The sequence below is a fragment of the Dipodomys spectabilis genome, unplaced genomic scaffold (assembly GCF_019054845.1).
Source record: "Dipodomys spectabilis isolate Male_0828 unplaced genomic scaffold, ASM1905484v1 ptg000231l, whole genome shotgun sequence".
NCBI lineage: Eukaryota > Metazoa > Chordata > Mammalia > Rodentia > Heteromyidae > Dipodomys > Dipodomys spectabilis.
Window position 1 is genome coordinate 1,287,501 of NW_024870908.1, and position 26,507 is coordinate 1,314,007.

The 26,507-nt window shown below is 43.3% G+C and overlaps 1 protein-coding gene across 1 annotated transcript in view; it reads left to right on the plus strand.

Annotated features, from left to right (window-relative positions):
- Parn (poly(A)-specific ribonuclease) overlaps nt 1-26,507 on the plus strand; it is a 92,975-nt gene that overhangs the window by 11,164 nt on the left and 55,304 nt on the right. The window contains exons 10-18 of the mRNA XM_042698406.1: nt 2,513-2,555; nt 4,760-4,840; nt 5,803-5,859; nt 9,903-9,980; nt 14,482-14,525; nt 16,319-16,361; nt 17,864-17,939; nt 20,652-20,762; nt 21,348-21,417. Of these exons, the coding sequence (XP_042554340.1) occupies nt 2,513-2,555; nt 4,760-4,840; nt 5,803-5,859; nt 9,903-9,980; nt 14,482-14,525; nt 16,319-16,361; nt 17,864-17,939; nt 20,652-20,762; nt 21,348-21,417 (603 nt within the window). The remainder of the gene's footprint in view (nt 1-2,512; nt 2,556-4,759; nt 4,841-5,802; nt 5,860-9,902; nt 9,981-14,481; nt 14,526-16,318; nt 16,362-17,863; nt 17,940-20,651; nt 20,763-21,347; nt 21,418-26,507) is intronic.

Here is a 26,507-nt window from a genome sequence, read left to right on the forward strand (position 1 = left end):
GCTGGGATTACAGACATGAGCCACAAGTGCCTGGCTGCTGTATCTTTCTTGTTTGTTGATTTCACTGTACTAGGATTTGAACTCATGGCCTGGCATTTGTTAGGTATGCATTGTACTAGAGTCACACCCTAGGACTCCCACCTTAAGATGAATCCTTGGGCTAGGAATGTGGCTTAGTGGTAGAATGCTTGCCTTGGGTTCGATTCCTCAGTACCACATAAACTGAAAAAAGTGGAAGTGGCACTGTGGCTCAAGTGGTAGACTGCTAGCATTGAGCAAAAAGAGGCACTACCCCCACCCTGAGTTCAATCCCTGTGGCTGGCAAAAAATAAATAAAATAAGCCGGGCGCTGATGGCTCACGCCTGTAATCCTAGCTACTCAGGAGGCTGAGATCTGAGGATCGCGGTTCAAAGCCAGCCCAGGCAGGAGAGACCATGAGACTCCTATCTCCAATAAACCACCAGAAAACCAGAAGTGGTGCTGTAGCTCAAGTGGTAGAGCACTCGCCTTGAGCTGAAGAGCTGAGGGACAGTGCCCAGGCTCAGAGTTCAAGCCCCACGACCAACAAAAATAAATAAATAAATAAAATAAAAATGAATCCTCATTTATGCATGTTTTGTTTTTGTTTTTCCCCAGTCCTGGGGCTTGAACTCAAGGCCTGGGTTCTGTCCCTCAGTTTTTGCTCAAAGCTAGCACTTGAACCACCAGCTTTTTTCTGTTTATGTGGTATTGAGGAATTGAACCCAGGGCTTCATGCATGCTAGGCAAGCACTCTACTACTAAAGCCACATTCCCAGCCCACTTATGTTTCTTAATATGCTTTAGGGCTTCTAAGTTTTCTTTTATCTTTTTTACTTTATCCATTCAGCTTTTGGCTGCATTGTATTTTTGCATTTGTTTTTTGAAGATATTTAGTAAAGATTTGGTTTTAAGACCTAAGAGACACTCAAATAAAATGTTTTCATTTTTTTTTTTTGGGTCCGGTCATGGGGCCCAGGCGCTGTCCCTCAGCTCTTCAGCTCAAGGCTAGCGCTCCACCACTTGAGCTACAGCACCACTTCCAGCTTTTTTCTTTTTGCTTATGTGGTGCTGAGGAATTGAACCTAGGGCCTCAGGCATGCAAGGCAAGCGCTCTACCACTGAGCCACCTTCCCAGCCCCTCAAATAAAATGTTTTCTAAAGCAAGGATTCTTTTTTTTTTTTCTTTGGCAGTAACAGGATTTGAACTTAGGGCATCAGACACACTATATGTTCTACCACTGAGCCACTCTTTTAGTCCTTTTTTTTTGCACTGGTTATTTTGAGATAGAGTCTTTAACTCTTGCTTGGGTGTGAATCTAGACTGCAATCTTCCTATTTTAGGCTTCCTGACATAGCTGGGAGATAGATATTACCACTATGCCCGGCTTCTTCTGTTGAGATGGAGTCTCATAGACTTTTCTGCCCAGGCTGGCCTTGATCTTCTGTCCTTGAACTTCTGTCCTCTGGATCTTAGTCTTCTACATATCTGGGATGACAGGCATATACCATTGTCTCAGCTGAGTTGAGATCCAGTTGTGAACTTTTCTCCCTGGGTTGGTAATTCTCCTCATTTTAGCCTTTCCAATAGCTAAGATTACAGGCATAAGTCAGTGGTGCCCAGCTGAAGCTGGGATTCTTAACTTGGAGTTAGATTATAGGTGATTTCAAGAGATCTGTCAATCTCTTGAAATAATATCCCAAGTTTTGTGCCTGTATTTTTCTGGGGATGCTTCCTTTGGCTCTCTCATTTGAAGGTGAACATTGACATTCTGCAGGTTGGTGTTTGCATTTGAACCTGTGGTTCTTGTTCTTTTATTAGATCGTGGCTTACTGGTAGAGTATTTGTCTAGCATGCACAAGGCCCAGAGTTCCATCCCCAATACTGTCTAGAAACAAAACAGAAAACCAAAACCAGAAATATTCAACAACCACCTGATAGTAACATGGGTACTGCAAATAAACTTGAAACAAATTAGAAAGGGACTGGGGTGTGGCCCGAGTGGCAGGTATGAGTTCAATCCTTAGTACCACAAAAATGAACAAGAACAAAAGAGGAGACTGAAAAGGACCTGGTTTGACCAGCCGGCTCCGTCACACTGTTCTTGCAGCTTACCCCGTGTACCTGCCAAGCTAAACCACAGCCCAGCTGGTCTTCTCAAACCCCGCTCTGTGTGGCCTATGCAACCTCAAGATACTTTCTATGGTTCACAGGCATTTTCTTTTTAGAAGCAAAGTTTGCCTGTGGCAATGAGTTAATTATATTATATGATACAAGGCATTTTGTAAAATGCTGAAGTCCTTACAAATGAATTTGATGCATTCTTGCACATTTAAGTTCAGAACTGGAATATGGCTCAGCGTAAGTACTTTGGAGTACTAAGTATATTAAGAAAACGTTCCTTTTAGTGCTACGTGGTGCTTTTAAGATATTTCAGATTTTGGCAGCCATGCATTTATGCTCTGATGTCATATTTTCCTTTTTCTCCTTAGGTATCCCAAAGGCATTCATGTTGAGACTTTAGAAACCGAAAAGGTAACCTCAAGAATTACTTAGGGCTAACAGTCAACATACACAGTGATCTATTGATGTGTTCCATGTCAGTTTACTTAGTTATGCTGTCAGGGGCTGGTCCTTTGGCAAGTTCTTTTTTTTGAACTCTGGGCCTGGGGGCTGTCTCTCAGCTTTTCAGCTCAAGGCAAGCACTCTACTGCTTGAGCCACAGCACCACTTCCAGTTTTCTGAGTGGTTTATTGGAGATAAGAGTCTCACAGACTTTTCCTGCCTGGGCTGGCTTTGAACCGCGATCCTCAGCTCTCAGCCTCCTGAGTAGCTAAGATTACAGGCATGTGCCACCGATGCCCGGCTTTTTGGCAAATTCTTTAATGCCTGTAAGCCTTGTTTTCCTCATTCGTACACTGGGCTGAATGAACATGCAGGTCATGATGTAAATCTAGAGCTGAGGATGGAACTCAGGGCACACACTAAGTGAGCCCTCTGCCACTGAGCCCTTCCCCAGCTCAGCCCAGCTATCAGTGTTACTATGTGACACCCCTCCCCTAGCTCCACCAAGTAGAAGAGCACATGTCTTGTAAACTGGAACGTGCACATACACCAATCTGTGTTCCAAAATGGCTTTGTATTGTGCTGGCAGGTAATATTAAGTCTTACAATGGGAGTCACGAGTATAGATCTTGTCATGTATTTCCAGTCTTCACTGATGGAATGGGGAATATATGTCTGCAGAAAGGGTTCCTTTTGCAGAATTTAAAAAATTTAGAATTTGATGTTGTTCTTAAGTCATATATCAGCGTAGAGATTATATAAAGTACAAACGTTCTTCTCAGAAGATAAACCTCAAACATTGACACAGCAGATTTTGTGGGTTTGTGTCTGTGTGTATGACTGTGGTGCTTGAATTTGGGCCCTTGGACTATTGCTAGGCTCACTTGCTCATTGCGGGCACTCTACCACTTGAACCACAAATGCAGCCTGTTGTGTTTAATTAACATAAGATGCAATGTATGAGAAAGAAGGCAGTGCCAGGCACTGGTGGCTCACGCCTGTAATCCTAGCTACTCAGGAGGCTGAGATCTGAGGATTGCATTTCAAAGCCAGCCCGGGCAGGAAAAATTGTGAGACTCTTATCTCTAATAAAGCACCAGAAAACCGGAAATGGCGCTGTAGCTCAAGTGATAGAGCACTCTTGAGCTAAAGAGCTGAGGGACAGCGCCCAGACCCAGAGTTCAAGCCTCGTGACTGACAAAAAAAAAAAAAAGAGAGAGAGAGAGAAAGAAGGCAGTATTGTTTTCTATCTCCTAACCAGAAACTGCAGTTTTTTCATAGAAAATATGCTATGGGAGTTTTGCTTTATAAGTAACTACTTAGAAATTATGTTCAAGGATCAGGAATGGTGGCTTACCCCTGCAAGCTCAGCTACTTTAGGGGATTAGAGTTTGAGGATACCTTGGGTAAAAATGTTAGTGAGACTCCATCTCAGCTGAAAAGCTGAGGTTCCAGCTGAGGTGCATTTCTGTGGTTCCAGGTCAGTGGGAGGCTCAGATAAGGAAGATTGTAGTCTGAGACTGGCCTGGCCAAAAACTCAAGGTATATCTGAAAACTAGGGCACAAAAGACTGAGGGCATTGTTCAAGTGGTAGAGTTCCTCTCTAGCATTTTAGCAACTTGCTAAAATTTATGTTCAAAGATACATAACTTATTGCTAATATGTACGTGTGTGTGTGTGTGTGTGTGTGTATAATTTTTTTGTCGGTCATGGGGCTGGGCCTGGGCGCTGTCCCTGAGCTCTTCAGCTCAAGGCAAGCACTTGAGTCACAGTGCCACTTCTGGTTTTCTCGTGGTTAATTGGAGATAAGAGTCTCGTGGACTTTCCTTGCCCAGGTTGGCTTTGAATTGGGATCCTCAGATCTCAGCCTCCTGAGTAGGATTACAGGTGTGAGCCACCAGCGCCTGGCATATATGTATAATTTTTGTGGTGCAGGTATCTCTCTCTGTGTCTCCTCTCTCTCCTCTCTCATCCTGGGGATTGAACTCAGGACCCAGGGTTTTGTACTTGCAAGGCAGGCACTCTTCCACTTGAGCCACACCTCCCTTCCATATCAACTCTACTTTTGGTGGCATTTCACAACACTCTGTGTCGTGCTTAGTCCATGAAGTCTATGCAGTGATAAACTTGCAACTTAACCATAGCATAATTGTGACTTCTGCTTTGTCTTTTAGAAGGAGCGATACATAGTTGTCAGCAAAGTAGATGAGGAAGAACGCAAGAGAAGGGAGCAGCAGAAACATGCTAAAGAACAGGTAACTGGGCTCTGGTATTTCACCTGTGTGATGAATGCAATAATAGATGCTTATTTATTCCTTCAGTGTATTTCTAGATCATATGCTGGGTTTAATTTATTATTCATATTACTTTATTTTTTGATGGTTCTGGAGTTTGAACTCAGGGTTTTGCACTGCTAGCCAGGTGAGGTGCTCTACCACTTGAGCAATACTCCAGTGCTTTTGTGTGTGTGTGTGTGTGTGTGTGTGCACGTGTGTGCGTGCATGCACACTCGCACAGTGGTCATAGAGCTTGAACTCAGGACCTGGACACTTGAGCATTTGTGCTAAAGGCTAGTACTCTACCACTTGAGTGACAGTGCCATTTTCAGGTTTTTGGTCATTAATTGGAGATAAAGAGTCTCATAGACTTCCCTGCTTGGGTGGCTTTAAACCATTATCCTCAGATCTAAGCCTTCTGAGTTGCTAGAATTACAGGTATGAGCCACTGGTGCCCAGCTCCCAGTGCTTTTTTGCTTTAGTTTTTTATTGTATGTGTTTTTTTTTTTTTTAACTAGAATTTGCATTTTTGCCTTTGAGGTAGCCTTAGAACTAATCCTTCCACCTCTGCCTTCTGCATTGCTTTGATTATGGGTGCATTGTTACCACATCGTCTAAACATAGTGCATTATTGAGTTCAGCCAGCAGGTGGCTACTTCCCAAAGGTGAAACATTTGTTGGTTTTTCAAGACAATTTGACCAAAACTTGAACACATTGTGTGAAATGATGGGTGAAGCCTAGGTACTGTTACTTCTGTAAATAATGAATAATTTGCAATTTAATTGTTTTGTAGTACAGAAGACTGTATATAGATCAGACATGCAGTTATTTGGGATAGCGGGTACAACATCAAACTTGACAAAAAACTTCATTGCTTTGATGGGGAGGATGCTAGGATTTTAGTTCAAACATACCTCAATTATTTTCTTTTCCAATGTAGGAGGAGCTGAATGATGCTGTGGGATTCTCAAGAGTCATTCATGCCATCGCTAGTTCTGTAAGTGAAACTAACCTTTTGTTTGTTTTTAGCTAGGTTGCCAAACATGATATTTAAGGTGAGTTACCTAAATAGTAATGCAAATGAATCATTTAGTCACATGTGGAATGCTTACCTGGCATGGAGGAAGAAGTTGGACTTGAAGAAGGATAGGCTTAATGAGAAGGATATACTTGATGAGAAAAGCACTGATTTTCAGAAAAATCTTTCTTCTGGAAATACACCCCAGGATTCGACTACTGTTTGTTGTCCTCCTAGGATACCCAAAATTAATACTTATTATTTTCTAAACCATAGGAGGAATCAGGAAGTAAGAAATAAGGGGAAAAACAATCAATGTTTGACTGAAGATGTCTTATTTGCTAAGTAGAAGAATCCAGAAGATTAAAAATAATAATGTTGAGTTCTTGTGCATAGGTATAATTATAGCTTTAATTCCATCTCTTTTTTTTTGGTCAGTTGTGGGGCTTGAACTCTGGGCCAGGACACTGTCCCAGAGCTCTTCAGCCCAAGGTGAGTGCTCTACTACTTGAGCCACAGTGCCACTTCTGGTTTTCTGGTGGTTAATTGGAGATGAGTCTCACAGACTTTTACTTGCCTGGGCTGGCTTTAAACCACGATCCTCAGAGCTCAGCCTCCTGATTAGCTAGGAGTAGAGGCGTGAGCTACCAGTGCCCAGCTTTTTTTTTTTTTTTTGGTTGGCTGTGGGGCCTGAACTCTAGGCTAAAAGCACTGACCCTCAGCTCTTCAGCTCAAGGCTAGTGCCCTACCTCTTGAGCCACAGCTCTACTTCCAGCTGTTTCTGCTTATGTGGTGCTGAGGAATCGAACCCAGGGCCTCATGTGTACAAGGCAAGCACTATTATCACTGAGCCACCTTCCAAGCCCCCCACCCCCCTTTTTTTTTTCAAATGATGGTTCTGGTTGCTTGAACTCAGAGCCTCTTTTTCTCTTGCTTGACTTTTGTGGTTGTTGTTAGTTGTGGGGCTTGAACTTGGGGGCCTGGGCCTTAAATTCAGGGCCTGGGCCTTGTCCTTGAGCTACTTTGCTGAAGGCTAGCACTCTATCACTTTGAGCCACATTGCCATTTCCGGTTTTCTGGTGGTTAATTGGAGATAAGATTCTCATGGATTTTCCTGCTCAGGCTGGAGACTTTTCTGCCTGGGCTGGCTTCGAAACACAATACTCAGATCTCAGCCTCTTGAGTAATTAGCATTATAGATGCCACCAGTGCCTAGCTATCTCTGTCTTTTCATTACCTTGAACTTCTGACAGTATTGATTGTTTTGTCAGACATCTGTCCATCTGGATATGCTTCCTTACACTTGGACTTGAGATCTTTGGTTTTGGCAAGGGTACTGTAGAAATGATGTGCAAGATGATGACCTGATCATCTGATTAAGGTGGTATCTGCTGGGTTTGCATTGTGTCATGTTACAGCTTTAAAAGGCTGATGAAATCATTGTACATGATGGACAGACACATGTGCTTCTTGTCAGCTGCCCCTATGTGGGCAGCTGTACTGATAATTTGTTAAAGCCTGTGAATGATGTTATAAATATCCAAATGGCAGAAATATCCCTTGGCAGAAAAAAGATTCCCCACCCCTGTTCTAAGTTTGTAGCCTAGAACAGGAACAGTGGCTAAATAAACGTATACCTAGGAATACAGTGTAGGTCAGATCATCTAGTTTTGTGTAAGTCTGTGAAGTTTGCCCAATGATGAAATAGCCTCATGTTATGCACACGTGTGAGTGTGTCTATACAAACATGTACACACAAACATGGTTGCATTCATCTAGGGCTTTATCTGATATCTCAGATCCCAGCACAATACTACAGAGCTTATTTTTAGCCTGTTCTCTTTCCTTACTTACATTATTTGCATGTTATATGTATATATTTTCATTTTTTATTTATTGTTGTTGTTGTTGTTGTTGGTTGTGGGGCTTGAACTCTGGGCCTGGGCACTGTCTCAGCTCTTCAGCACATGACAAGCACTCTGTCACTTAAGCTGCAGTATCACTTCTGGGTTTCTGGTGGTTAATTGGAGATAAGAATCTCATGGATTTTCCTGCCTGGGCTGGCTTTGAACCTCGATCCTCAGATCTGAGTCTTCTGAGTAGCTAGGATTACAGGTGTGAGCCACTGGTGCTTGGCTATATTTTCTTCCACCTGGTACACACCTAGAGCAGTTTCAAATTACTAATCCGTACTGGAATGGGAGTGGATGTGGCCAGATCACAGCTTTGTGTATGGTTCTCAGTATTCTGGTAACATCTAGTCAGAGTATCTTGTGCCACATTCCTTTCTTCTCTCTGCCTCTGGCTGCCCAGAATGTTTGTATATAGCATAGTTGGTTTCGCTTATCAGTGTTTGGGGCTCCCCACACACTATATTCATGGTTTTAACCAGTGCTTCCTATGTTAGCATTGTATAGGGACACTGAATATCACTGAACTAGAAGTCAGCTTGTTAGATAGGGACTTTTCCTCTCACATTAATTATGTCAGAGAATTATGTTTATTCACCTTGTAATCTAGCAATATTATACTAAAGGCCCACTAGGACCTTATGTAAAGCTCCACTATTGCAACCTTAAGCTGTATGTGTGTCACCTGACTAGCTTAGTCTAAAGTGACATTCAAGAGTTTCTTGGTCACTTAATTTTTTAAAATCAAAGTAGAATAATTTACACATAATAATACAATTATTGACAAGCAATGTAGTGTAAATGTGCTTAAAAACTTGAATTTGGACATAAATGATGTAAGAAATGAAGATTCATTGCATTTAATATAATTAGAGATAAGTTGTGTTTTATCTTATGAATGTATATTTTTTTCCTGCCAGTCCTGGAGCTTGAACTCAGGACCTGAACCACTTTGCTCTAGACTAGCACCCTACCACTTGAGCCACAGCGCCACTTCTGGCCTTCTCTGTGTATGTGATACTGAGGAATCGAACGCAGGGCTTCATGCATGTTAGGCAAGCACTCTACCACGAAGCCACCTTCCCAGCCCCATGAATTGATTTAAAGAATACAGACTTAAAATACATATTTGGAGTTTTTTGCTCAGAAGTCAGTTTGACAGTTCAAAGGATTTGGGTTTCAGATTTTACCTTTAAAAACTTTTTAGTCAGCTGAATGCCAATAGCTCATGCCTATAATTTTAGCTACTCAGGAGACTGAGATCTTAGGATCCTCATTTGAAGCCATCCCTGGCATCCCTAGCCTGTGAGACTCTTATCTCCAGTTACTTTCCAAAAATGCTGAAAGTGAAGTTGTGGCTCAAGTGATAGAGTACTAGCAGAGTAGCTCAGGGACAGTGCCCAGGCCCTAAGTTCAAATCCCAGCACACAAAAAATAATTAAAAAGAGCTTTTCAGTCAAAATTTTACTGTTTCTAGCCAGTGGTGCATTGGTGCACACCTGTAGTCTTGGCTACTTGGGAAGCTGAGTCAAGAGAATCAGTTTAACCCAGGAATTCAAGACCAGCCTGGGCAACACAGTAAGATGTAAGATAACCCTCTTCTTCTTTACTACATCTGATTCTGATTGAGGGATCCTACTTAGTGAAAAATCAAAGAAACAGGAATCATTGGGAGCTTTTAATTGGCATTCTGAACACTCCCAACATTGAAGAGAAATGAGGCCTGTTCATATCTATGTATTTGCTTACAGCTATGCTTTTTTATTTTTAAAATTTCTTTTTTTTTTGGGTCCGGTCGTGAGGCCTGAACTCTGGGCCTGGGCGCTGTCCCTCAGCTCTTCAGCTCAAGGCTAGCGCTCTACCACTTGAGCCACAGCGCCACTTCCAGCTTTTTTCTTTTTGCTTATGTGGTGCTAAGGAATCGAACCCAGGGCCTCAGGCATGCAAGGCAAGCGCTCTACCACTGAGCCACCTTCCCAGCCCTATTTTTAAAATTTCTAACATGGAAAGCAAATCTGGTTTGAGTTCCTCCTCATGGAGCTTATTGCTTGCGTTTTATACTCAAGCCCCAGCATGATTTTGACGTCTTTTTCCTGCCTTGACTCTCTGCAGGGGAAGCTTGTTGTAGGACACAATATGCTCCTGGATGTCATGCACACGGTCCACCAGTTCTACTGCCCTCTGCCTCCGGTAAGTGGCTCTTTAGCCTGTGTTAAAAAAAAAATTCTGCAAGTTACCTAATTAATTAATTTACTACAAAAATGTACTCGGCTTCCGTGCCATTCCTACAGAGGGTTCCCAGAGAGAATCTTCTGCACCTCACTGTGTTTTTGTTGACAGGATGTATGTAGATGCTATTTTAAGGTGTCTTTAATCAACCATCATTCCCAGAGCCAGGGTAAATATTTGCTTCATCATCTTGATGCTCAGGGTTTGCTTATTCAGCGTTGGGCAGAGGGGGAAGCCACAGGTATGGCTTTGAGCTTGGTACTACTAAAATTAGCTGTTCGGCCACTGGAGTTAAATGGTGCCAAATGAACTGGGTCAGTGCCTGCAGAATTCTCCATTGCCTGCTCATGGGGTTGGCCTTCCTCAGGTTCTCTGTTGCCCTTGGTTGTGTTTTTTCCACACTTGGAGCCAAAGTGTCTTAAGGGCACAGGCAGGAGTTCCTTTGGCCCCTCGCTGGCACTTGCTCTCTTGCTCCTTACTTGCATGTGGCTGTCTTACTGCTCCTTGTCCCTCAATCCCCCTCTCTCCTGAGCTTTTTCTCTGCATGCTGTGCTGTAGTGGTCTCACCCACTTGTGATAACTTCCACTGCAGGTACCACATGCAGACATGCGCATATTCCTACCTGGATGGCCTTCAGGCTGAGGGTTGTTTAGGATTTACTTGTCTCGGAAGAGATTCTTTTTTAAATTTCAACTTTTATTTCTTCTTTCTATTCCAACTTCAATATGTGTGTATAGGTCTAAGAGCCTAATATTTCTCTTGAAGCAGAAGAATCGGTAAGACTGAGCTGCTTTAGAAGAGTTTATTTTAATCTTTTTTTTTTTTTTTTTTTGGGTCCGGTCGTGGGGCCTGAACTCTGGGCCTGGGCGCTGTCCCTCAGCTCTTCAGCTCAAGGCTAGCGCTCTACCACTTGAGCCACAGCGTCACTTCCGGCCTTTTTCTTTTTGCTTATGTGGTGCTGAGGAGTCAAACCCAGGGCCTCAGGCATGCGAGGCAAGCCCCTCTTTTTTTTTTTTTTTTTTGTTGGCTGTGGGCCTTGAACTCTGGGCCTCAGCTCTTCAGCTCAAGGCTAGCACTCTACCATTTGAGCTAGAGCACCACTTCCTCTTTTTTTTTTTGGTCTGAGACCAGGACTTGCACTCAGTACCTGATGCACTTTTGCTCATTGGCTGGCACTCTACCAACTGAACTATGCTTCCAGACTCCTCAGAAGAGTTTTTTTTTTTTTTCTTAGGCTCTCTCTAAATCAGTTTCTTCTGAGTCCATTTGGGTAAATGACTTCCAGTGTTCTACCCTGCCTTAATCATCACTGTTGATGCTTCCTTTGTGCACAGATTGTTAAATCCTGATACATTTCCCTGCTGTCCCTTTCCATGCTGGCTTTCTTGGCCTTTCTGCTGCAAGGAACCTTATTTCTGACTTGGAGTTCCATAAACTAGAGGCTAAATTCCTTGTCACCCTTCAGCATAAGCCCAGTATTTGGAACTTGCCAGGCTGTGTGGTCTCTGTTACAACTCACAGTGCTGGCTAATGGGTCCCAAACTGCCATAAAGTACATGGCAGTGGGTGTGGCTGTGTTACGATAAAACTTTATTGAAAAACAATATGTGGGAGACCACATTTAGGCTGCAGGCCATGGTTATTGTAATCAGATCAGATGAATCTTCTGTTGCAGCTAGCTGCATTGGAAGGTGCCTCCTGGGGAAGTGTGGTTTTGCTTGCACATCTGCTGCCTTTCTCACCTTTCTCAGGTCACATTGCCCATGAGCATCTTGCTCATATTCCAGCTGGGCCATGAGTGACATAGCATGGCTCCCCTTCTTCTCGTTCTGTAAGCTTTAGGTTGCCTGTCACCCTCTGGGAGACAAAGGCTTCTTCGTGACTGTGGCTCTGAACAATGCGATGGGAGTATCTAAAGAGTAATGTTTCACACCAGCCACTTCCCGTTGGTCTTGTCTACCTCTTCTCTTGACTCTTTTTTTTTTCTTTTGGTCAGTTGTGGACTTGAGCTCTGGACCTGGACATTATTGCTGGGCTTCTTTTGCTCAAGGCTAGCACTCTAGCACTTGAGCCACAGTGCCACTTCTGGCTTTTTCTGTGATTAATTGGAGATAAGAGTCTCATAGACTTTCTTGCCCTGGCTGGCTTCGAACTGTGATCCTCAGATCTTAGCCTCCTGAATAGCTAGGATTATAGGCGTGAGCCACTAGTGCCTGGCTCTCCTGACTCTTTTGACCTTTATGTAACTTTATGTAATTAAGTTGTCAGCAAGGACAGAGGAAAGCATATTTAACGCTGTGCTTCTAGGCATTTTGAATACCAAACAGGATGAGACATGGGAGGAATTAAATATTGATTTAATGAGTGGCTATCTTCCCACTGTGTCAGTTTTACAGTCTTCCACTATATGATTGCTCACATGACCAACCCCAGTTAAAATTCTCAGTCTCACATTTTGTTTTTGTAGAGTTGACCCTTTTTAGCAATGTTTTCTGTCATCAGGCTTTTTGTCATCGGGCCCAACCTTCTGTGTAATCCAACCACTTGTCACCCTCTTTCCCAGCCAGACTGGCTCTTCTGTAACATCCTTCTTCTAGGGGATTAGCTACTTGGGCAAAGACGTGCTCTTTTCCTTGCCTAAGTACCTGGCACAGTTCTTCATGTGTGAGCACTTAATAAATGTTGACTTGAATGGGATTAGTCTTGAATGAAGTTCTTGAATGATTTATCATAGTGTAGGAGTGGGTTAGGATAAACAGTTTTATCCCTTGCTTTATTACCAAGGAGACCTGGGTAATTTACTTGCATATGCTCTAACATTGTCAGAGGGAGAAGCTAGTTTTCTTCTACCTTCAGGAGAAGTGGTGAGAATAAATAAGAAAACACTTTTGAAGTGGCAGAGCTCTTACATGTACAGATACCACCTATTTTTCTTTCAAAAGTATCCTATGGTGGCTCACACCTGGTAATCCTAGCTACTCAGTAGGCTGAGATCTGAGGATCACAGTTTAAGTCCAGTCCAGGCAGGAAAGTTTGTGAGACTCTTATCTCCAGTTAAACAGCAAAAAGCCAGAAGTAGAGCTGTAGCTTTAGTAGTAGAGTGCTAGCTAGCCTTGAGCATAAGAAGCTCAGGGCCAGTGCCAGGCCCCCAGTTCAAGTTCCAGGACTGGCACACAAAAATAAAGCAGCCAATATTACTACAGAACCCCTATCTTAGAAGTGCCTTTTTGGGAGCAGTTTCCTTGTGAGACTGCTTTTGATTTTTTTTTTTTTTGGATCCGGTCGTGGGGCCTGAACTCTGGGCCTGGGCGATGTCCCTCAGCTCTTCAGCTCAAGGCTAGCGCTCTACCACTTGAGCCATAGCGCCACTTCAGGCTTTTTTCTTTTTTCTTATGTGGTGCTGGGGAATCGAACCCAGGGCCTCAGGCATGCAAGGCAAGCGCTCTACCACTGAGCCACCTTCCCAGCCCGTGAGACTGCTTTTGAACAGATCTTTCAGAAGATGTTGGGCCTGGAGGTCCCATTCTTCTGCCTTTTTCTTGCTTGAGGATTCATGGCAGCATTGAGAGATTGTAGACAGTCATCCTGGCACTTTCGTTTGACTTAGCATTGAAACCATGCTTGTGCCTTGTCCATTAATTTAACGATAACCATTGAAACTGGTAAATATTTCAAGCCAGCTAAGTACAGACTGCATTTACAGGCTTGAGAAGCTAATTGGAAACGGCAGTTTCCTGTGAGGCATGAGGAATGCTGAAGAGAGAAGTGTGGTTCATGCAAGGTCAGGAGTGTGACTCTCCAGGCTAGCTTGGCAATTATGTATGTAAATGAGTTAATTCAAAATTAGAGCACTCTCATTTCTGCTCTAGGCTTCCTGATCAAAATAAACTTAGGAAATGAATAGTCTAATTTAGGCACTTGCTGTGAGTGCCATTTAGCAATTTTCTGAGTACTTAAGGCAGGAATCGTGTGTCTGTTGGAAAAGAGTAGCCATTTCAACTAGCATTAAAGGATGGTCCCAGAAGAGGTGTGAACTAGTTTATAATAGGGGCATTTCCTATATAGACTCTAATGTGACATTGCCACTTCCATGAAGTCTAAATAACAGAACACAACCTATTTCCTGTTACTAGGGCTTCTTTTGTTTTCTTTTTGCTTTTCTACCTAGAAAATAGAATACAAACTCCTCCCTTTTGGCCATAAATACCCTTTAATTTGGCTATTATGGGTATGGTAAGGTCAGTTATGAGGTTCTATGGCTCCCAATCAGTAAAGATTTGGGAGTTTTAAAAAAGTGATCATTACAAATGGGTTTTGCAGTCTAGCTGTAGCTCAAGGCCTGTGTGAGGTATGGTGGTTTGTTTGAGAAGACAGCTATGAGCCTGGGCTGTTAATGTATGTTTTGAATACCGTGAGCGTCTTAGAAAATTGTAACCAGTCATTCTCTTATTTTTTTTTTAGGACTTGAATGAGTTTAAGGAGATGACGACATGTGTCTTCCCAAGGTTGGTTTCTTCGAGGATTTGTCTTGCATTTACAAGTCACTGTGACATGGATGGTACAAATAGTTACGTAGTAATTCATGAAAACCATTAGGTCATGAGTAGAACCCAATTCCTATCGGCTGGAAAAGGGTTTAATATAGCCAACTTTGTGATTGTGGAGTATTTGAAAATTATGACTAAGCTAGGCACAGATGGCTCATGCCTATAATCCTAGCTACTTAGGATGCTGAGATCTGAGGATTGTGGTTTGAAGCCATCCCTGGCAGGAAAGTCCATGAGACTCTTGTCTCTAATTAACCACAAGAAAAACAGAAGTTGCACTGTGGTTCAAAGTGGTAGAACATTCATCTTGAGCTGAAGAGCTCAGGGACAGCACCCAGGTCCTGAGTTCAAACCCCATAACTGACAAAAAAAAAAAAAAGACAAAAGAAAATGATGACTATTTAGTTATCCCATTAAGAATTGGAATTTGGGCCGTGCACCAGTGGCTCACACCTGTAATCCTAGCTACTCAGGAGGCTGAGCTCTGAGGATCACAGTTCAAAGCCAGCTCTAGCCCAGGCAGGAAAAGTCTGTGAGACTCTTGTCTCCAATAAACCACTCAGAAAACCGAAAGTGGCACTGTGGCTCAAATGGTAGAGTGCTAGCCTTGAGCTGAAGAGCTGAGGGACAGCGCCCAGGCCCAGAGTCAAGCCCACCCCCACCCTCCCACCCCCCAACTGACAAAAAAAAAAAAAAGAATTAGAATTTGAGCTGAGTGAGCACAGATAGTGACTTTCTTTGCATTTCACATCTTGCTGGTGGAGAAAGGTTTCTGTGATACTCCGGTATGTTCTCATAATTACCAGCATGTCCAACAAAGAGCATGATGCTGTGGTCAAGTATCTGTCTGGCTACAGATTCATTTTCTTTCATCTTAAGTCAGTTCTGATACTGATAAGCACCTAGTACATGTCTGATAAGAGCACAGGTCATCCATGTGCGTCCTCTAGGTGCTTCTTTCAGCTGGGCTGTCTCTGTCATATTATCCAGCTTTCCCATTGATGTGAAGAGAAGTGGAGAGCTACAGTTTCCACATTGGTCAGTCTCAGTCTCTGGAATAGAGTAGTAAGAAGTTAACAACAGCATGAAGCTAGGAACTCAGGGTTTGGGCCCATCTGAATGTATGCATCCAAATCTAGGTAGCAACAGTAGATGGCAGTGATTGGTGCAGATGAGTATTTGGACAGTGTCAACAAACCATGAGGGCATTTGACCCCTCTTTTGACCTTGATGCCCACCACATACCTCAGGCACAAACCAGTCTGGAATATTCCCTTAAGTGTTAGAGTGTGGATTGCCCTGTTCATCCTGTTAAGTTCCTGGGCATGGCATCGAATCCCCAGACTAATCTACCATGATGCCACGACTGGGTTCAATATGGCTAACATGCTTGGTGTCCCTGTCTGCTTTAGTTTTTTTTTTTTTTATAGGTCTTGGGATTTGAACTCTGGGCCTGGGCATTGTCCCTGAGCTCCTCAGCTCAAAGGAATGCTCTGACACTTGAGCCACAGTACCACCTTTCTGGTGGTTAGTTGGAGAAAAGAGTCTCATGGACTTTCCTGCCTGGGCTGGCTTTGAATTGTGATCCTCAGCAATCGGCCTCCTGAGTAGTTAGGATTATAGGCATGAGCCACTGGTGCCCGACTGCTTTAGTATTTTATATATGCAATACTGTACTTTGTGTTGACTAAAATGCACTTTGAATATTGACCTATATTTTGTTTACCTTCTTAAAATTCTTCCTTCTTTAGGCTCTTGGATACTAAATTGATGGCCAGCACACAGCCTTTTAAGGTATTATTTAAATTTGAACTATTACTAATAAGCTGTATTTTGAGTTTTGAATGAACTACTAATAGCTTTGAGATTACCATTTGCCTCCAAGAGAAGAAGAAACAGGAAGAAGGAAGGGAGGGAGGGAGGAAGGAAGGAAGGAAGGAAGGAAGGAAGGAAGGAAAGAAGGAAGGAAGGAAAGAGAGAGAGATAAATAAATCAAATGTGAACAGTAGTTATCTTTGGATGGTTGAATTAGGTTCTTTCCATTCCTTTTGAATGTTGGCTTTTAATATTAAAATATATAATTTATTTCCGAGTAGGTTATATATGCACAAAGTTCATCCTTTCTCTATTTTCTTTTCCTTACATTTTGGATATATTTTCTTTTAAAAAATATTTACCTGTTTTTTTATTCAATTTTGACAGTACTAGGATTTGAACTCAGAGCCGCAAGCTCTTGCTCAGCTTGCTCGCTCAGCTGGCTCTCTACCACTTGATTTACACCACTGACCCAGCTTTTTTGGCTGGTTATTTTGGAGATAGAATCTTGCCCATGCTCACTTCCAACTGTAGTCCTCCAGATTTCAGCCTCCCAAGTAGCTACAATTACAAGCCTGAACCATTAGTGTCTGGTTTATTTTTATTTTATTATTATAATTAGTACAATTTTTTGAAACAGGGTCTTGCTGTGTAGCCCAGGTTAAACTCAATCTTGATCCTCCTACCTTTAGTCTAGCTTTTTATTTAATTTAAAATTTTTTTTTAATTTTTATATTTTTTGTTTTTACTTTTTACATACATTTTCTATTTTAGAATAGTGTGAAGGACTTTATATAATTGAGATCAGCATCAGAACAGAGTAGTTTTCTTGGAGCAGGTCAGGGCCTGGTGCTTATGGGGCAGGATCTCTACCCCTGAACCCCAACCCCAGCTCAGAATGCCTGTAGGCTTGGTTTTATTCATAAAACTCTTTTTGGCTAGAGATGTGACTCAAGCATCAGGATGTCTGCTTAGCAGATGTGAAGTCCTGAGTTAAAATCCCAGTCCTGCCAAAACAAAAACTAAATAAAGAAATACCAACTTTTGTTTTTCTTTTACAGACAGGGTCTTGCTACATAGTACAAGTGGTGTCTCATCCCCCAAATTCTGCGATTATGGACATGTACCACCACACTCAGCTGGTTGTTCTTTCCATAGAGTGAAAATTAAACATGTTACTTTTTCACATAAAATAATGGCTTCTAAAGAACACAAGGGGGCAGCACGAAATGTGCTGTGTGTGTGTGTGTGTGTGTGTGTGTGTGTGTGTGTGTGTGTGTGTGTGTGTGTGTGTGTGTGTGTGTGTGTGTGTGTGTGTGTGTGTGTGTGTGTGTGTGTGTGTGTGTGTGTGTGTGTGTGTGTGTGTGTGTGTGTGTGTGTGTGTGTGTGTGTGTGTGTGTGTGTCCTGGAAGTGCATCTCTTTGGCGGGTGTATAGTGTACTGAGAGTGCAGAGTTATAATCCTGACTTCCTGCTTTTCAGGAAATCATTAACAACACATCCCTTGCAGAACTGGAAAAGCGATTAAAAGAGACACCTTTCAATCCTCCTAAAGTTGGTAAGAATATTATTAAGCCTGAAAACCCTGTTAGTGATAACCATTGATGTATACTATAGAAAAAAAAATGAAATGCTTTCCAACTATAGTGCATATTTATTTATAGATTTGGGCCAAGTTAATTTGCTTATGTCTTGTGCCAAATTACCATTCTCTGAATAAAGTTGATCTTTGAATTCTACCTCTACCTTATATTAATCAGGTTGGGTAGAAAGGCTTCATTGAGAAGTTTAGCAATTAAAGCCTCAAGGCATTTATTTCCTAATGCTTGTAATTCTTCCAAAACTCAACACCTCCTTTTAGATTGTGCATTGTTAAAACAGAGCCTGAAAGTTGCTGGTTGTCAGGAGTAAGATGAAAAATACATTTTCTGCCTCACAAAAGCCCAGGAATGCCAGATCTGATGATGCACATCTGTAATCTCAGTACTCAGGAAGCTGAGGAGGGGGATAATTGTGAGTTCAAGGGGCCTTCCTGGGCTATGTAGCAAGACCATACTTGAAAAAACAAAAGTCCCCCAACTGGTTTACTGAGAGATTGAGCCACGTGCCCTTCTTCCTTCTAGAGCTGGTTTTGGAAGTGGAAACACTTCCTAACCAGAGGTGAGAAGGAGTGTTTCTCATGGATGTGGCCACCACTTGGTGTTTGGTAAACCTTGGGGAAGTACATCCCTGGTACTTCAGCCTAATTTGCTGCTTAAACTATAGTTATCCTTACATCAGCAGTGGCCTGAGGACTTCTGAAGGCATTGATAATAGAACTAATGGCTCAAACATTGACACTGTGAGGTATCAAAGCACTTAGATTATAATGACTTGCTTCCTTTTCTGGGTAATGGTCCAAGAAAAGAGTTAAGGTGATGTATGGGTGGATGGTGGGGAAGCCAGTACAGTGGAATAATGGATTTGAGAAATAATAAGTGTTTGCTGGTGGTCATTTTGAGGATATTACTTAGGTCCCTATCAGGCCATATTAGAAGGTTTTTTAAAAAAAGACATTCAGTGTAATATTTGGTGCTTACCGGAGCTTAACCAATTCTTGCTTAAAGAGCCTTCTATTGACTAAAACAGCTACAGCCTTTCACCGTTAATTTCCATTCATGCTTGCAGTAGCCTTCCTGACATTCATTCCTAGACTCTTAGGAAATAATTTTTGATGAGCAAGAGTTTTATCCTCTCATTTCCATTTGCAATTCAGGCATCCGGCAGGGAATGTAGCAGGTCTTGCTTCCCAGATTTCATGCTGTCAACACGTGTGTCCATCAGTGTGATTATAATGTTAAAGTGTTGTTTTTGCAATGACCTAAGGGCAGATTGTAGCAAGTTCTGATCTGTCTTTGAGGAGATGATGCTGCTGGTTTGGAAACATGGTAGAGGGTGGCACTGATGTGGAAATGCCGGGGTATGGAGAGATAACAAATAGTGAGTGTGTAGTATGTATCAGACACTAGGTAAGAGCTTTGTGTTACAACATTTGACCTTTACAAAGACTTGTTACAATTTGATGGTTATATATCCATTTTACAAAACTGCAGATCAGAGGTGAACAGTCAGGCAGTGTATAAATGGTGGAGTGAGTTGGGAGCTGGTGGCTCAAGCCTGTAATCCCAGCTACTCACAAAGCTGAGATCTGATGACTGGGTAGAAAAGTCTGTGAGACTTTTTTTTTTGTTTTTGTTTTTGGGTCCGGTTGTGGGGCCTGAACTCTGGGCTTGGGCCCTGTCCCTCAGCTCTTCAGCTCAAGGCTAGCGCTCTACCACTTGAGCCACAGTGCCACTTCCGGCTTTTTTTCTTTTTTTGCTTATGTGGCGCTGGGGAATGGAACCCAGGGCCTCATACATGCAAGGCAAGCACTGTACCACTGAGCCACCTTCCCAGCCCCGACTTTTTTTTTTATATATTTTTATTTTTGGTCCTTCGTGAGGCTTAACTCTGGGCCTGGGCACTGTCCCTCAGCTCTTCAGCTCAAGGCTAGCACTTTACCACTTGAGCCACAGTGCCACTTCCGGTTTTCTGAGTGGTTTGTTGGAGATAAGAATCTCACGGACTTTTCCTGCCTGGGCTGGCTTTGAACCATGATCCTCAGATCTCAGCCTCCTGAGTAGCTAGGATTATAGGCATGAGCCACCGGCACCCTGCTGTGAGACTCTTATCTCCAATTAATTAGCCACCAAAAACCTGGATGTAGAGCTGTGGCTCAAGTAGTAAAATGCTATCCTCGAGTGAAAAAGCTCAGGGACAATGTCTAGGCTCTGAGTTCAAGCTGCAGTACCTACATGTATGCATATGTGCGTGTGTGCGCATGCATGCGCATATACACACACACAAAGTGGTGCAACAGAGGTTGACATTAAGACAGTGTAACCGGAGTCCTGATGCAATCGATGTGTTTTGGGAAGAACTTGCTTTCGTGTCCTCTGAAAGCAATCAGAGAAGGAATACCTTGGCTTAGGGTGATTTTGGTGTGGATTCTGGTGGGGATATTTACTGTCTTCCCACCAATAGTGTAACTAGTCTGGACCAGAATTCTCATCTTCAGTAACTCTGTTATCTTCCCCTTACAAGGTAGTGCATGGACAGAATTAAGAAACAGGCAATTTTTTGTTTTCCTGCTCACTGCAGGCCCTAGAGGTTTGGATCATCGGGCATTGTGCTTGCTGCTTTTCACATTTTGTGATGTCCCAGGGAAACCTCTTTTCTTTTTTCTCTGTAGAAAGTGCAGAAGGTTTTCCAAGTTACAACACAGCTTCCGAGCAGCTCCACGAGGCCGGCTACGATGCTTATATCACCGGACTGTGCTTCATCTCCATGGCTGATTACCTGGGTACCGACTCTCTCCATTCTCCTCACTCACCCTCCAGGCTTCAGGGGCTCTCCCCTGCTCCCTTGCTTAGCCCTGGCTGCAGTAAAAAGTTTCCATATATTGGGGGGCCCAGACAACAGATAGTTGTTTCTTGTGCCACTGGAGGCTGGGAAGGCTGAGATCAAGGTTCTGGCACATCTGGTGTTCTGGTTTGCAGCAACCCTCACATAGTGGAGAACAGAAAGATGGGAAGCTCTTGCATGTCTCCCTTTAGCTGTGTCCCAAATGTTTCTTGTTCAGACACCATTGTGTGTGTGTGGGGGAGGACAAGGATTCCACAGAGGAATTTGGGATGGGGAAGCACAAACTTCTGCCATGTAACTACTGTTTCCCTAGGGTCCACTCACCACGGCAGAAGTTCTGAGTCAGGAGTTGGAGGGGCCGGGGTGGGGGATAGACAGAGATCAACTGCCGATACTTAGCTCTTGTAAGCACCTTTTATCTTTGCCGAATCACAGTTGCCGATATAATCCACTGTGTTCTGTTGAATTTTCAGGTGCTGTCCACTTGACCAGGTTTACACCTGTTTATTTTCTTCTTCTTTAGGTTCTTTTCTTGATCCACCAAAAATTCATGTGTCTGCCAGATCAAAACTCATCGAGCCTTTTTTTAACAAGTAAGTAGTAAGAAGTGCCAGCCCCCGAGTCGTCTCATCAACGAGCAGCCCAGGCTCTTGAGGTGATAAGGCACTGGTGTGTGTGTGTGTGTGTGTGTGTGTGTGTGTGTGTGTGTGTGTGTGTGTGTGTGTGTGTGTGTGTGTGTGTGTGTGTGTGTGTGTGTGTGTGTGTGTGTGTGTGTGTGTGTGTGTGTTTGCCAGGCGTGTGTGTGTGTGTGTGTGTGTGTGTGTGTGTGTGTGTGTGTGTTTGCCAGGCTCTTGAGGTGATAAGGCACTGGGTGTGTGTGTGTGTGTGTATATGTGTGTGTGTGTGTGTTTGCCAGTCTCCTGAGGTGATAAGGCACTGGTGTGTGTGTGTTTGTGTGTGTGTGTGTGTATTTTGCCAGTCCTGGGGCTTGAACTCAGGGTCTGGGTGCTATACCTGAGCCTCTTTGTGCTCAAGGCTAGTGTTCTATCACCTGAGCCACATTGCCACTTCTGGCTTTTTTCTGGGTAGTTTGTTGGAGATGAGAGTCTCACGGACTTTTCTGCCTGGGCTGGCTTTGACCCGCAACCCTCAATCTCAGCTTTCTGAGTAGCTAGGATTGCAGGCGTGAGCCACCAGTGCCCAGCTTGTCATTTTTTTTTTTTTTTTCGGGTCCGGTCTTGGGGCCTGAAGTCTGGGCCTGGGCGCTGTCCCTCAGCTCTTCAGCTCAAGGCTAGCGCTCTACCACTTGAGCCACAGCGCAACTTCTGGCTTTTTACTTTTTGCTTATGTGGTGCTGAGGAATCGAACCCAGGGCCTCGAGCATGCAAGGCAAGCGCTCTACCACTGAGCCACCTTCCCAGCCCTGTCATATATTTTTGAATCAAATATTTCTCATCTCTAGTAACTCAGATGCTATTTGAAAATAGGAGTTGACCTGTGGAAAAATAATTTATTAAATATATTGGGAAGGAAGTAAACCCTACCTACCAACAAACATTACCCAAGGTCGTCTCTTGGAAGCATTGGTAGTTCTGGCCTTCTAATTGCCTACCAGGAAGTTGTGTGGATTGTGACTCCTATCTCCTAAAAAGCTTTTCTTGTGTGTGTTCCCACTATTATGACATAATACTTCTAGAAAGGAGAACACTAATTCTGGATATTCACTCAGTCCTATGGACTAGCAAAAGTCTTCCCATCTCATGCAACCCTTACGACCTGGAGGAAGGCACATAGTTATTCTGTACTTGAAGAGGCACAAGCGGTTTGTCCAAGGGCGTGTCATCACCTGCTGTATAGCTCATCTCACCAGTTCTTTTTAGAAAGAACCCAAGGCAGCATTGTCCCTGAAGATAAAATTCTATATGGAATCCTATTCAGATCAGGGCTTGCATCCTCTCACTTACAGAGAACAGCGTGCTCATTCCCCTGCCTTTTTTTTTTTTTGCCATTCCTGGGGCTTAAACTCAGGGCCTGGGTTCTGTCCTGGAGCTTCTTTTTTTTTTTTTTTTTGGGTCCGGTCGTGGGGCCTGAACTCTGGGCCTGGGCGCTGTCCCTCAGCTCTTCAGCTCAAGGCTAGCGCTCTACCACTTAAGCCACAGTGCCACTTCCGGCTTTTTTCTTTTTGCTTATGTGGTGCTGAGGAATCGAACCCAGGGCCTCATGCATTGCAAGGCAAGTGCTCTACCACTGAGCCACTTTCCCAGCCCCATCCTGGAGCTTCTTTTCCTCAAGGCTAGTACTCTACCACTGGAGCCACAGTACCAATTCTGGCTTTTTCTGTTTATGTGGTACTGAGGAATCGAACCCAGGGCTTCATGCATGCCAGGCAAGTCTTCTACCACTAAGCCACATTCACAGCCTCCTCTGCCTTTTTCTAAGATCCAAGGTAAATGGAAAATAACTGTCCTTCAGAAAACACTTTGTAAAAAGCTATCTTCAAGAGAGTCCAGGGTGTCTTGCAGAGACAGATGATTCAATAAAATAGAAGGCCAATGCCTGACTTTGTGCTTTCTGTGGTATAAGAAAGTAAAAGAGTATTTTTAGCTCTTTCCAGTCTCAAAGGACTTGGTCAGAAGATTTTCTCTAAGACTAGCTTTCCATGAATTGATTAAAAGAGACCAAGATGAAAGAAGGCAAGCCATTTCCCCACATCCCATGATGGCAGATGTCTTGTCCTAACCTTGTGCCTTGGTTCTCTTGACTCTCAACCAAAAGCAGCATGTGGGAGGTAACCAGGCCATGAAAAAGGCACAACGGGACCCTCTAAAATCATTTAAGGACACTCTTCTAGACATATATGGCATAAAAACACCTTTATTACGTTTGGTGTAATAAACACCTGTCATCTTGGGATGGTCTCAGTAGATGATTCAGTAATAGGTCTGGATTGGTGGTACACATCTGTAATCACAGAATTTATTAAGATGAAGATTTCAAATTCTAGGCCAACATGGGCTACCAAGTGAGAGTTTCTCTCAAAATACACTATTTTTACTTTTTTTTGCCAGTCCTAGGTGCGTCCCTGAGAGTTTTTGCTTAGGGCTAGCACTCTACCACTTGAGCCACAGTTCCACTTCTAGCTTTTTGGTGAGTAATTGGTGATTAAGCCTCATAGACTTTCCTGCCTGGGCTGGGTTTGAACCATGGCTCAGTGGTAGAGTGCTTGTCTTGCATGCATGAAGCCCTGGGTTTGATTCCTCAGTACCACATAAGTAGAAAAAGCTGCAAGTGGCGCTGTGGCTCAAGTGGTAGAGTGCTAGCCTTGAGCTGCAGAGCTGAGGGACAGCACCCAGGCCCAGAGGTCAGGCCCCACGACCAACAACAACAATGACAAAACATCCCCTTACCTTTTTTTATATTACTTTTCAGAAACGGTCTGATGCCTTTTTTTTTTTTTTTTTTGGCTCAGGGATGGCCTCAGACTGATCCCTTTAGCTGGGATCTAAGGCATTCACTACAGTACCATCTTGCTTGTTGGAATGGGGGTCTTGCTAACCATTTCCTTGTTGTTTTGTTTCTTGAGACAAAGTCTTGCTAGGTAGCTCCCTGTAGGCTTGAATTGGATATATTCCTGCCTTAGTTTCCTGAGTGCTAAGATTATAGTCATGTGTCACCATAAAGCATAAAAATAGTTTCTTCTAACACAGGAATAACTTTCTAGGTGTTGGTTATCAGAACCCTTACCATGAAGAATGAAGTAATCTACTTGGCTGGGCACTTGATATGTCTTGCTGTTTCTTAGTATTGTAAGCAGTACCGATTTAGTTGGGTAAAACATGTACAAGAGCCTACTGATTCATGTGAGCCTAATCAAGTTTCTTAGCCATATTATTATTAAATTGTTGGTCTTCCAAATTGTCAGACCTCTGAGGGCCTTAGTAGGGTTTTCCTGTCATGCTCAGAGCAGTGCTGTTCTGGCTGATGGCTCCATTTGTAAATGAGATCAAAACCTGCTCAGCCTCCCAATGCCTGCCAGTGATGGGCCTTAATTGCAGGTCAGTGAAGCCAGACTAATTGCTTGTTGGGCAGTTGGCTTGCTTTTGTAATTTGCTATTAAGTAGAATGTCATCTCTACCCAAAGCACACAATATATTGTTATCTAACTAAAGCTCATTAAAATCATCTCACACGTAACAGATGCCTTGCAAATAAAGGAAAACAAGTGAAATGACAGTTGCAATCAACAAGTGGGCTTTTTTAAGTCCTACTGGAGAAGACAGACACAAATGATTGCTATGGTGTGTAGTGGTGAGGTGACCGTCTTAACCAGGGGTGGCCGTTGTTAGACTGTCAGATGACAACCAGTGATGTGGGCTTTTGTTTCTGATTGTGAGATTGGCACATTCCCGCAGTGCCTTTGCACTTCCTGAAAGGAAAAAGCTGGTGCCCTAGCAGTCAGTTCATATACCATTCCTGCTAATTGGAAGTTGGGAAGATGGCTCAGGCTTGTTCCCATCTTGCAACCTTTGGACTAACTAACAAGGCAAGCTCTGTGCAGAACTTTTCTTTCAACTTTCTCATTACTGATTTTCTTTTCTTTTTTGTTTTTTGGGGTCCGGTCGTGGGGCCTGAACTCTGTCCCTCAGCTCTTTAGCTCAAGGCTAGTGCTCTACCACTTGAGCCATAGCACCACTTCTGGCTTTTTTCTTTTTGCTTATGTGGTGCTGAGGAATCGAACCCAGGGCCTCAGGCATGCAAGGCAAGCGCTCTGCCACTGAGCCACCTTTCCCCTCATGACTGATTTTCATTCATCAGTTGATATTTATTGAGTAACTACTCTATGCCAGGAATTGGTATAGATGTTCAGGATAATAGCACAGTTTGTTTTTTGTTTTTTGTTTTTTTTCCTGTTTATGACGAATACTTAACAGGAGAGAAAAATCTCTGAAATGAATAAGAGCTCTAAAAATGTTTTAGAAACAACACTAGTAATACTGATCAAGGAGTATCTACTAAAAAAATGAATGGCATATTGAGTTTGTGTGTGTGTGTGTGTGTGTGTGTGTGTGTTTAAAATTTGTTTTGTTTTGTTCTTGACAATCTTACTACTTAGCCCAGGCGGGGTAGGAGTTTGATATTATAGCTCAGGGTTGCCATGAACTTGATTCTCTTGATTCTCGTATCATAGTCTCCCAAGTGCAGGGATTACAGGTGTACACCACCACACCCTGTTCTTTTCTGGGTTCTATAAAGAAAAAAGTCTTTTCTTTTTTTTAGGTCCAGTCGTGGGGCCTGAACTCTGGGCCTGGGCACTGTCCCTCAGCTCTTCAGCTCAAGGCTAGCGCTCTACCACTTGAGTCACAGCACCACTTCTGGCTTTTTTCTTTTTGCTTATGTGGTGCTGAGGAATCGAACCCAGGGCCTCAGGCATGCAAGGCAAGCGCTCTACCACTGAGCCACCTCCCCAGCCCAAGAAAAAAGTCTTGCCAGGTGCTTGTGGCTCACACCTGTGTAATCCTAGCTGCTCAGGAGGTTGAGACCAGAGGATTGGTGATTTGAATCCAGCCCAGGCAGGAAAGTCCATGACACTCTTATCTCCAATTAACCATCAGAAAGCCAGAAGTGGAGCTTTAGCTCAAGAGGTAGAACACTAACCTTGAGCACAAAGGGTCAGGGACCTTAC